General features: G+C 47.1%; 1 protein-coding gene across 1 annotated transcript in view; it reads right to left on the reverse strand.

Annotated features, from left to right (window-relative positions):
* The window catches only part of PHF12 (PHD finger protein 12), a 33,024-nt gene extending 20,395 nt beyond the window's left edge, over positions 1–12,629 (reverse strand). The window contains exons 1-2 of the mRNA XM_055717632.1: positions 12,202–12,629; positions 11,724–11,905 (exon numbers count right to left, since the gene is read on the reverse strand). Coding sequence (XP_055573607.1) covers positions 11,724–11,905; positions 12,202–12,267 — 248 coding nt within the window. The 5' untranslated portion in view covers positions 12,268–12,629. The remainder of the gene's footprint in view (positions 1–11,723; positions 11,906–12,201) is intronic.
* Between the last annotated feature and the right edge of the window lie 121 nt (positions 12,630–12,750).

Consider the following 12,750-nt stretch of genomic DNA (forward strand, 5'->3'; position numbering starts at 1 on the left):
ATAAGAGAAACTGATTTTTAAATCTGAACAAGATACTTGATCTTCATAACCAAGGTAGGAATTAGCACTTTGGCAGGAGCACCACGGCTGTTTTCTCCCTATCTTTCATAGGTTCATTAGCATGCAGATCTCCAGCCGTTAGTGTTTGCTGCCAACAGGACCTGGAATTGTACAGCACCAACTTTATCTTCAGTTACAACACATCTCCTTTCAACTACGCACCAATCGGTTGTACTGTTCTGTACAATTCCGCTGAACCTTCATTTCAGATAGTTTCTCCTTTTGTCACTGCAGGCAAGAGTGGCGGCAAGCGCTATTTTACCTGAAAGGTTTGGTGTGACCCGAATCAAAATCTGCTCAGCAGAACATGTTTCTGAATGTAAGACAAAGATGGCTCTGAAAAAACTGAGGCTGACTTTCAAAGTGAGTATTTATACAAACACCTGGAAGACTGACTCATACAAAGCCTCTGAAAATTAAAGGAGATGTTTATCACTGCCTATTCAAAAGCCACTACACTGATACGAAGTCACTTGCCATAATATTAGTCTTACAGCTTTTTCTAAAAAAGTTAAGCAGCATCTCCTGAAATTCATACCAGGTTTACATTGTCAAGACTTGCTCTCCCATGGTCAGAACATTATGTAAAGCTTCCCTTAAATAAAATTTAAATGGCTATGATGAAATAAAAAGAAGTCTTCAAGAGTCACCCGTATACTAGGAGTTTTTATCAAGCAAACAATAGCATGAAGCCACTTAGCTTTTCAATTTCACACTCTGGAGCTCTCACACATCAGATGCCTGTTGTTAGTCTAAATCCCGTAATTACTCTTCACTTTGCTGACCTCGATAAATAAGTAAACAAACGCTCAAAGGAATGGCACCTTCTTCAATACAAACTGGGCCACAGCTCTCAAAGGAACCAGTTATAAGCAAACCTGAAGTTATTTACACACGGCATTCCTGGTGGCCATCTTGCATCAAAGGCACATTGACACTACTGAGAGCAGGCTCTGGACCCAGCAGGGCTAGAGCCAGCTAGCAGGCTGGGATAATGGTGGCAGGAAAACAAACCCATGGCTGGCAAAGCTTTCTTGAAGAACTTGTCTTTGATGTCAGTTGTTTTCAACTATTGGACTTAGGTTTGTTTTTTCTCTGCAGCGGAAAATAGCAACCCCACGAACAAATGTAGGCAAGAACATTTTTCCTTCTCAGAAATCATCTAATTAACTTACCAGGACTCAATGACAGGCTTATAATGAAGGATGCTGGTTATGTTTGCCAGTTAGATAAAGGAAGAAGGCTTTTGGCTCTTCTGTTGGGGCTCCTATTTATCCCAATGATGGATAGAGCTACAGCTGTTCTACCAGCTTCATAAAGAACAAGGCTCCCTGGCTTCCTACAGCAGGGCCTCAATGGCAGCCGTAACCAAAACAAACCAGGAAACCAACCTCACTGTCAGTGCATCACAAGCGCCCCATTGAGAAACAGAGAAAGTTGCATCATTTACAAATTCAGTTCTTTGAAACAGTGCTACTGCGCTCAAGTTACACACTTCTGCTCACAGCTGCTCCCAAACCCTGCAGGAGGAGGACACCTGGAACCCAGCGCTCAGAGCCTCTACCTTATAGGTAATAAACACGCATGAAACGAGCCAACAGCTGCAGCCTGTTTCAAGTTCCTCCCTGTTGCAACTGTCTTTACCTTCCTATTGCAACTCCTGGATCAAGGAAGAGCTCGCTATTTTCTGAAGACAGAAGTCAGGCTCCATGACCGTAAAGATGGTTGTTAGGAATACCGTCACCTCTCTCCTCTATTCCAGTAGTGTCAGGATTACCCCTCGGCACAAACTACTCAGCCAAAGTCTACAAGTTCTGCTCATTAACATGGATAAAGTCACAATGCTCAGGAGCACAAGGAACAATCTTCCTGATGAAACCAAAGATTTCTCAAGCACCAATGCAGAGACCACCAAACTTCAGATAAGCTAGGCGTAATTTTTGTTCTTTACAGACCTCTAAGCATGAGTCAATCGCATCAAAACTAACAGAGTTTCAGGAACTTTCTGGTCTCAATTAGGCTCAAATATTTTGTAAGCCATACCTACTTGAAGCCAGTAGTGTAATTCACATTAACCCCAGAGCATCAGCCCCTATACTTATCTGTGGTGCAACTCCTCCTGAGGGAGCTAGTGAAAAAAACCCAGGCTGATCACAGCCAACATAACTTTGTTTACATTGAAGTGAAAGCCTTGAGCACGCATATAAAAAGTTTTAATTTAGTAACATCCAGCAAGGAGACCTGGACAGGTCAGTACTTGATTATTTTGGCTGCCACTATGCAAGGAAGGGAACCGAAATGACCATTTCACAGGTCACCAATGATCCCATCATCTGGAACACTGCATCTGCTTAGTATGCATCTTTCCAACAGCATGGCCAGAGTTGGAAATAAGGGTTCAGCAACAGCCAGAGAACAGAAGCAGGGTTAAAACACCATTATATGGCCTGCCACCAACAAACAAGATGCACGCAAGGAAAAAATAGAGGTACGCTAACACAATCCATCCACGTGCCAGTAAAAGAGCAGAAGACTACTTGAACTCTTAAGAGTTTAAGAAGTAGTATGGCCAGGTATGTCGGATCACAAGATCCAACGTCACTGTGAGCCTATTTCTACCTTCAAAAACAGCCAGTGTTCAACACTGCAAGGGCAGCACACTGTGCTGACCCACGGCTCAAGCCTGTGGCTTCAGTACTATCACGCTCCTAAGAAAAAGGTGCCATTTTCACAAGCCAAATTATTGCGACTGTATTTTGCGAATTTTGAAACCAGTGAAGTCATTTTCTTGTATCCTTCCTCAAACTGCTTCTGCTAGTCTCATCCTGGGAAGAGAGAGCTCATGGAAGCATGTGTTATCTATCTTACCTGTTCCCTTCCTACCATCACCAGGGTCCAGCCTCCTCCCTGAGCGCTCGTGCACTGCAATCCTGAGACTCGCAGGGAATCAGAAAAGTTCCCTCCAACGTGATGAAGCAGAACTTTCTCGTCTCAGACCTGACAAGCAGGAGAGTCCAATAAACTGGATAAGCTGCATGTAAACATGTGATCACCTGATGTAATTAGTTACTGTATTTATAGAAAGAACCTGGCCCACAGAGACAGTTCCCTCGACAAACCGCTAGTTATTAGCCTCATTAACAGCTGACAAGAAAAAGAAGTATTGTTTTTTAAGATATTAAATTTCCACGTAGATATAAAAAACCAGATATACAACTATACAAATAAATATGCATAATAAAGTGTCTAATACCTGTACCACACTGAAGGGTTTTTTTTTTTGTTTTTGTAAAATGACTTTGGTTGGTGTGAAAACTGATATTTGGGACGTATCTGCTAGGGAACCATCCAGCTTTGTATTTATAAGCAGAAATCACAGAAGTCAATAGGAAGACTTGTTGCCTTTGGGAAAATTGGGTCAGACCCAGAAATTCAGGCATTCTGCACATCTTAACTCCTGTTTCTTTCCCATGCACCACTCATGCCTGTACAGCAGACAATAGTAACAATAGCCTGAATTCAATGTCCAGATTCATTATTAAGCGTTCCGATCTTCACAGCACCATCTTCTTAACAGATTACAAGTCATCTTCTCAAAGCAGGATGACACATAGGGCAGCATCAGGGAAAAGAAAGAGGGCTGAGGAGCAACACAGCTCTGGTGAGAATCACTTCATCCAATTTTGTCTTTAAAGAACAATAAATGAAGAGACATCTCTGGCGGGAAAAAAATAATCAAAAACACAGGTCTGAGAGGTTTCTGAGAAGTGAACACATTCAGCCCTAGCCATACTGAATGTGTTCAAAGGAGACAGGGGTGAAAGGACAGAAGCAATAAGGTGGAAAAAAGGAAAGCAGCACATCAGAAGAGGATGAAGAACAGACCCATAAAAGCAAAAGTATGAATTTGTCTTCACACAGGCACAAGTATAATTCTGACATCTACACGTGGACTAGGCTTTCCCAAGAACACTGGGAAGAGACAGAAAAGAGCAGCAATAGAAATATCCACCCAAACCCCCCCTTAAAGCATTGTATACATTATTTTCTGCTTTTTTCAGGATCACCTTAATATCCTGCTCCTGTTGCTATTCTAGACAAGAGATCACTGTGAAGTTCACAGGATGCCTTGCCTCAAGTCAGCGGCTGTACAGGTAGGTGTTTCACACCAATCACTACTGCTTGCCAGAAATTCAGCATGGGGTTTTCAGCCTGCTAAATTGCATCCTCAGGCCACTGCTTTCTGCAGGGTTCAAAGTCAGTAATCTCCAGCTCCATCTAGTTTACTTCAAGTGACTCGTGCAGAGCAGACGTCAGCAGAAATAGGTTAGAGTCAGGTTCAGGCACTAGATTTCCCCCAGCTGGCTGAGATGCTCTTTGCCTTTTGTACTCGAGATCTGATACGGCAACTGGAAGAATGATTTACAGAATTATTTTTTCTTTCTTTTTGGCTATAGGGAGCATTTACTCCATACCCTAAAAAGGTACGTAACTGCATTACAACTGATATCTGTCAACCCCTTTACTAAAGGGAAGATACAACACTATTTTTACTTGGCTTACAGAGTTACTGGACACTGCAGCATTCCTTCGAGGAAGCTGGGCAGACATCTAGCAAGTGGTGGAGTTGGAGGCAGTATAAATCGATTACTGTAAGAAGAAAAAGCCAGCTCTGACAATCTGACTGTGTCACAAAAATCACAAGTTTAGCCAGTAACCTGACGTGGCAAGATGCTTTTTGCTTACACTCACTTCTTTCAAATCCAGTACTTAGTAACCCTACAAGAAAGCCAGATTATATTCTCAGATACATTAGCATTTTCACAAGTCCAAGCTTACTTCCTGACTGGTTTAAAAAACAAACAAAACCAGGTACATCCTTCTCACATGTGATTCATATTGCAACACGCAGCACTCCCTAAACATTCAGGCTTTGCAACACTTGCTTTCAGGAAGATACACCTCTTTCCTACTCTGGAAGCAATGGCTCCCTTTCCTCACAGCGGATTCCTGCTGTTTGGTACCGACTCAAGGATTAATAAGGGCTCCAGAGCACAGGAAAAACTCAAGAACCCAACACATACCGGTGAGTCAGTCTAGCAACAGCAACAGTTTAACATCCATTTGAGTGGGTCAATAAACAGATGAATTGATGTTAGTGCCTTTACTATGTAGAGAAACTGTTTCAGTATCGATGCTATGACTGAAATCTGGAATTGACTCAGACTGTCCTACACAGGGAAACAGCCAGGAGCCCTGCCCTCCATGCAGGTGTTCCTCATACCATCACAACAGCACCTACAACCCAAGTCAAAAAGGTCAGTTTCAGGGAAAAAAAAACCCCATGCATGTTTGGTCCTGACTCTGTAATTATTATAAATACACAGTTCTGTTGCTGTCAACAGTATGGGGGCACTCCCCACCCGACATCTCCTTCACACCCACTGTAAGAGAAATACAGCTGGACGTTACACATGCTAATCATTACTGCTATCCTTTTACTACCCACACCTAAAGCAACACGAAGAAATGGAGGGAGAGAGAGAGAAAGAGAGAGAGAGGGGAGAATTATGAGCATTATACCATTTTGTGTAATAAACACAGTAGTCCTCCAGATCCAAACTATAAGATCTGCAGGCAGTTGTATACAATCTTAACACTGAGCTTGTATGTGATAAAAAGACACGGGGCAAGCTAAATGAAGGTGAATATATTTACAAGACAGTACTAAGATCTCTATAACAGTAAGTCATTAGCAGATTCGTATTATGAATCTAATCCAATTAAGAATTTCCTTTGCAAATGCCTGGAGGAGCTGGAATTCCTCTGGGAAGACCTTTCCACATTTGAAAGGCTCCCGTTGAGTCACGCCTGCAGGTCTGACACACCAGGAAAGACCAGCTCTGCAGCAGCATGAACAAAGCCGGGAACCCCACCTAGGAAGCAAGCCACTGCATCCTACTGAACTTGGAGTCAACTCAAAAATGGACCCCGCAGCAGCACCCAAAAAAAGAGAAAAGACTTCTCCATTCCACCAGTCCCAGCCCAGTCAACAAAAAACTGGCACATTCTCAAGCAAAGGGACAAAACATCAGAGAACTTTTGTTATTAGCAGTCTTGCACCGTGCCCTTTTAAACAGCTTCCGATCATCGCGGGTGTTTGACAGAATGTCAGTCCATACATCAGCTGTGTCTGAAGACAAAACGTAAGTTAGGCAGTTAAACAACCCCCTCCTTGACGTTGTCAGAACCCTAATGCCTTGCTCCTACCACTGCACACTGATGTCACTGATGTTGAGAAGAGCAGCAGTGATCCACAGCTTGATCTGAATGCCCAACTCTTACCCACACTGCAAAATCTGCTCACACTTGGTTTAACATGAGCAGAACATGCACACACAGGTGAGAATTGTGGTTTACAAGTCCCAAAATAAGATTAGTTCATTAAATTCTTACTGTGAATGGTTTTCTGGTGCCCTCAGCTTCAGTTGGTAGATTTAGGCTGACCTTATCTGCCTTTGCATCAAGAGATTTAGGACAGAGTGAGAAGAGCAAAAGATCTCATTGGTACAACTTTGCTGAACAGAACTGCCAAGACTGGTCATGTTACCACATCTGCAGACACATGCGCAGTGTGACCTTCTGTACTGAGAAACCAAGCCAGTGCAATTCTGGTTTAGAATCAAGAGTAGGCTGGCCCCAATGCTACTAAAATATCAGAATCAAAGATATATAAAAACAAAAATAGGGCTTTTTTGTTTTTTATAAAGTATATACTTGAAACAACATTGTTAAAACAATGTCTTAAGATAGATACATTTACATTAATGTTTGGAACTGAACAGCTGACTGATTTTCAAAATGCAGTTACATAAATTAGGTTTTTGCCAGTCATGTGATGTAAAAAAAACCCCCAACCAAACCAGAAAGCCTTAAAATAAAAACTTTCTGCAGCTAAACTACAACCTTTTTTGAAACTGTCAGAAATGCCAGTGACACATGTAATTCGATGTACTGAAACCCTGCTCCTCTGTAGTTCACCGTTAGGCTGAAGTTAGCCTCTCGGGCACCTGTTTTGGCATCCTGCCACCCCTTGCAGCAGCAGATGCTTCAGACCATTCAGTTTCACCTGAAACCTCCAAGCAGCGAAAGATTTGCATTAAGGGAAGGATTAGCTAAGACAATAGACAGGCTGATGCTTCCCTCCCCTCACACAGAAAGGGTATTTATGTAAAAAAACCCCAAAGCTGGTACAAATGCCAAGATAAAGCAGGGCATTTCAGACCTGAATAAGGTGGGGAAAGAGTTATTGATGTCCTACCAGTCAAACAACTTTTTTCCATTCTTTCTGCAAAGCACTTAACTGATGTGACTCATAGAAAATATGCAAAATTCAGGCTAAACCTTAGTCTACTTCTCTTTGCAGCTCTGTTACTTCAGTTCTTCGACAACAGCACTTTGGTGAAGACTGCCAAATCAGGGGGGAAATGGAGCCAAATGCTCCAAATATAAACACGAAGAGGCAAGCGTTGCAAGAAGTTTGATGGAGCTAGCAGGCCCCGGTATGGATGCAGCAGCATACCTCTCCCAGCACAGCTGTGGGGTGAGCCAGCAGCTAAGGGAAGGCTTTTTGCTGGGAAGTGACACAAAACTGGTACTGTCTGTTTTACCGTAATGGGCAGCCCGTCAGCTTTAGGCAACTCGGGTCACTTTGCCATGCTAGCAGTGCTTCACAGCCAGCAGCATGCGATTTATAAGAGGGACTTGAACAGCAGCATTCAGCGAGGTTAGCGATTTTGGGCTCCTCCAACCAGAAACTCGGGTAGTGAGACTTTTTTTTAAAAAAAAAAAAAAAAAAAGAAGAAAAAACAAACACAAAACTGTTCTGTGTTAGTTCTCCCTCCTGTTGTCACTCCCCTCCCCCAACTTGTTAACTAAACTTTCCTCTCCCAGGGATCTTTCTAATCCTTCAGCGATGCCGTAATGAATTTGCAACATCAGTCACTTTACAAACCGACTTCAACATGAATCAAGTTTACCACGAGCTCATGAAAATACAGAGAATTCGAACAATCACATAGCCAGAAGGAGGATATAAACGGGGAAGAACAGAAGTAGTACAGGAAAATTGGTTTTCAATCATGTAAAGGAGCGTATACCATTCCCAAGGGCCTGGGTTACGGCAGAACAAAAATTCATGCTGCACCATTACCCGAAGCAGCAGATTATGGGCAAACAACATAACCAAAAGCAGACTTACGAGCTACAAGTCCTATGTTCCATTTTTCAAGAATGATTAAGGACAGAAAAAAATATCTCTGTAAATTCAAACCTGAAGACAGTCACCTGACTATGATATTAACCCAAGTATGTTGAAACTAAGTATCTGGTAGGGATTTTGTACTTTCCTGTATCCCTCCCACCAAGCCAGTTTGTCTGCAGCCAGGCTGGTAATCCTCCTGGTCCACAGACTCTTTTGAGAGTACCTGTAGGAGTTTTACGCTGAACTAGTGATTCTGAAACGGAGTTGTGAGAAGAGCTGACACCCTGACAGATGAATTGGGAAGCCACTTCCACCCACATTAATTCAGGAGAGCAGTCGTTCTACAGTGTATCATCAAAGCCTGTTATTTACCGTCAGAGATGTGTAATACTACCAGCCTTGGAAAGTTTTGGGGGTTCTGGCCACCGAGCACCTTCTGTTTTCTGCAGAAGACAACAGGTTGAGGTACTAGATTGAAGTTAAGCAAACTGCTGAAGTTTGAGAACCGCAGACTTACCTAACGAAGCCAGCTTTCTCACGACAGATTTAAACAACACTATACAGAAGAGCCTTCTCTGCACAGGAAGAAACAAAACCAGTTTATGGGCCACTAAGCTGGGTTAACTCCTGGGTTTGTCTCCAGCCTACTGTGTGACTTGGGCTGATCACACCCTTGCCATTCATTTTCTTTTATGATATGGCTTCTCCTATACAGCTTTCATCAACTCATTACAAACTCCAGACCAATTAAGAGCTGCTCTTTTTTTTTGGGGGGGGTGGGGGTGGTGGTGTGTTTTTTTTTCTCTATATTGATATTAAATGCAGCCTGGTACTAAAACTGACAATAAATATTTAAAGAACAGGTAAGCTGTCGACACAATTGAGCTAGTATGCCTCAGCAGAATATTTAAACTGCTATTCAAATGACTTAAAATGAGCATTGCATTACAGCTGCTATTCTTTAAATTTAAAAAAGGGAGGTAGGAAGGAAGTTGCAAGTGCTGCCTGTATGCCTAAGTTTATATCCAGAATGGAAGTTTACTTTAAGCAAGATCAGAAGGTAAAGGAAACAAAACATGAAAACAAAACCTGAGCATCCCTTCGAGACAGCCTGGTTCACCTGAAGGCCTTGGCTGAGCGACAGACAGAGGTCCACGAGCAGGGAAGCAGAACTGGACCCAAGCGGGAGGTCTTTAGGCAAAGCTTATCCAGCAGTGTGCCCTCTGTGCTGCTCCAGACCATGCCACCTCCTGCAGCAGGGTCTAGGCTACTGTGAAAACCATCACCTGAGACACACCGCAGGGAAGGCAACAAATGAAATGAGAAAGTGCAATCTCAACAGCCCCTTCCATTTCTGTTTTGAGGGGTGATTAGTTAGCCAAAGGTTATTTTTTTTAAAAATAATTATAATTCAACTAACTTAAGTACAGCCAAAGCTTTACAGGTATCTGATTTACATGAGTTTCCCACCCACTAACTACAATAAACTTGCCAAACTAAAAGCCATGAAATTTAGCCAAATCTAGCCATGCACAAAGCAGTCTCATTTATGGATAGGTTTAACTAGGATTCAGAGTCAACAAGGAAACTCTCTAGCATTAATCACAGCTCTTCCATCTCAAAATGTGAAGTTCTAACCATTGCTCCAGTCTCACTAAGAGAAGACTCAGGATGTGTTTGGCAGCATCTGAAGGCAAGTGCCAAGTTTTAAGCAACTATGCCCAACGGAAGAAAAAAAATAACCAACACCCTTAAATTAAAGCCCATCAGGAAAGCTGGACAAAAAAAACACCCTAGTAATTAGTGTCCTCCTAATAAATATTAGAAGATCTGCACTACCACCAGTAGCACTTCCTCAGGGCAGGAGGAATGATGTCATGGCTGCACACTACAGCATTGTCGGGTTCGTCTGGCTACACGCTGCTAACGGGACACTCCCTACAGAACTGTGACCGCACAGTCAGTTTTCCTGGTATCAGCAATCAGTTTAATAAGTGTTCAGAGACCTGCAATTAGCATACAAACACAGTATAACCACCAAGCAAAAGAAGAAAGAAAAAAACAACAGGAAAAAAAAGCAAAGAGGAGACAGCTGTAACAGGGTGGCAAACAAAGCTCCAAAGCATGAAAGAGAGAAAGGAATGTGCTTAAAAAATCTCCCCTAAGGAAGAATACTCTGTACGCCCGAGCTCCAGCTGTTTGACTTGCCCCACTCCCTCCTCCATTATCCACTCTGGCTGCGCTAATTTAACACAAACCGCCTGCCTGCGTCAACTGTTGAAGGGGAGATTCGGGTAAGGCGGCCTCAGATGCGTCTGGGCTCCCGGTGCAGAAAGGCAAAAACTTCGGGGCAGAAAGTTCAGGTGCCTTTGGCGGGTCGCTTTGTGCAGACAGCGGAGGAAGCTGCAAGGGAAGGCAGCCAGAGTCCTTCCCCGCTGCAGCCTCTACCGACTAGAGCTTTGCAACCGCCTCCACATGCACCTCGACTCCCACAAGACACCCAGATTTGCATGCAGAGAGATCTGCCTTCATCAACAAAGCCACACAACTCTCAGCAATAGGACCTGACTGCCCCCAGTTCACGGCAGTCACTGCCACGGACGAGACAAGCAGATCTGAAGAGTCAGGAGGAAGGAAAAAAAGGAGGGAAAGAAATAAACCCAGCCAATTTTAAAGTCTAGAGGCCTGGATTTCCACAGGGAAGGTATTTTCACGTTTGAGATACTGGGGGAGCGCTGCAAGGGTTTGGAAGTCATATATGCAGCCAAAATGGCGCTGAGAATAAAAATATAATTTAAAGGAAGGTCGCCATATTGTAAACAGTGAGGCACGGAGACACAGAGACAGCAACCTCCATTATTCCCAGCAGCTGCAGCAGCACGGAAGCGCTGGGAACGTCAGGCCTGGTGCGGAGACGCCACCACCGCTTCCCCCTGCTCTGGCCAGGACCCTCCTGAGTCTCCCCCCCCCCCCGCCCCCTCCCGGCAAGCAACACCCCCCTGGAGAGGGGTGAGGAGGGGAAGTTATCTGCTCGGGGGTGGGGGTGGGGTGGAAGGCCGGGCAGGGGCAGCACCAAGGCAGCCAGGCCGCGCAGGCAGCCAGCGGCCTCGCTCCTCCTCTCGGCCGCTGCTCAGCACAAAAAGAAAGGCGGGTGGCGGATGCCCACCCCCCAGAGAAAGCAGCGAGGGGGGTCTTTTCACCTCGGCCGTGTGGATTAGCCTCGGGCGGAGGGGGGGGGGGGGGAGATGGACCCCAATGGAATCTGTACCTCCTTTTTGTTCCTGCCTGCTCCGCCCGGCCCCACGTCCCCCCCCGGCCCGGGTAAGGCAGGGAGCTAACGGGAGGCGGGAGGCGCTGGAGGGAAGGTGCAGACGCGGAGGGAGGCAGCGCCGAGCCTTACCAGCACTGGAGGTGGAAAGCGGCGGGGCAGTGGTCGCAGCACAGCAGATCCCCTCCTTCCTTGCAACTATCGCAGCTATCGTGGTTAGTGGCCCTGCCACTTCGCCTGGGCTCCTTCTCGGGCCTCCTGCTCTTCTTTTCCCCATCTTCGCTCTTGGGGGGAGCCAGGAGGGCTTGGATTTGCTGCACAGGCACAGACAGACAGAGGGCTCTGAGGGGCTGCGACGGACCCTGACCCCAGCGCCCTGCTCCGAGCCGCCCGCCCTGGGGACGGCGGCCCCGGCCCGGCCGGGGGGGCGCCCCGGCCCGCCCCGCCCGCCGGCCCCGTGTCCGGGAGGGCCTCTCCCGGGGATTGGGCGAGCCGCCGCCGTCCCTCCGCGCTTCCTTGTATGGCCACGGGGCTCGGGGGGGGTCCCTCGCCATTTTGCAGCCCCGCGGCCTCCCCGGTCAGGCCTCCCCCCCCCGCGGCCCGGCCTCACCTCCATGAGCCCCCCGGAGGTGTCCAGGTCGTAAACGATCGTCTTGGTCTCCATCTTCTCCCACATTCATCCAGCCCGGTAGCGGCCCCGAGAGCCCCCCCCCGGCGAGAGGGAGCGAAGCGGGGGGGGGGGGGGGGGGGGGGTGTGCGTGTGTGTCTGTGTGTGCGGGGGGGGGGGCGGCCCCTCAGCGGCGGCTGCTCCGCGGCGAGGAGGGGGCGGCGGCGGGGCCTAGCCCACGGGCCGCTGCGCTTTGCCTGTCGCCCTCCTCCTCCAGCCGGGCCCGGGGGCGGCTGCGGGGAGCCCCGCGCCCGCTGCCATGCCGCGCAAGGGGGGAGGGAGGGGGCGGCGCGGCCCCGCGCCCGCCGCCGCCGCGCACGCACCACACACCGCCTGCGCCGACGCTCAGGGCCCCGCCGCCGCCGCGCCGCCCGCGCATGCGCAGGCCGCGCCCCGCCGCCGGCACACACACACACACCGCCCCCCCCGCGCACGCTCCCCACGGCGCGCAGGCGCGGCCCCGCGCCGCCTCGCGCTCGCGGCCCTGGCGCG

Source organism: Falco cherrug, chromosome 1 (assembly GCF_023634085.1).
Source record: "Falco cherrug isolate bFalChe1 chromosome 1, bFalChe1.pri, whole genome shotgun sequence".
Classification (NCBI taxonomy): domain Eukaryota; kingdom Metazoa; phylum Chordata; class Aves; order Falconiformes; family Falconidae; genus Falco; species Falco cherrug.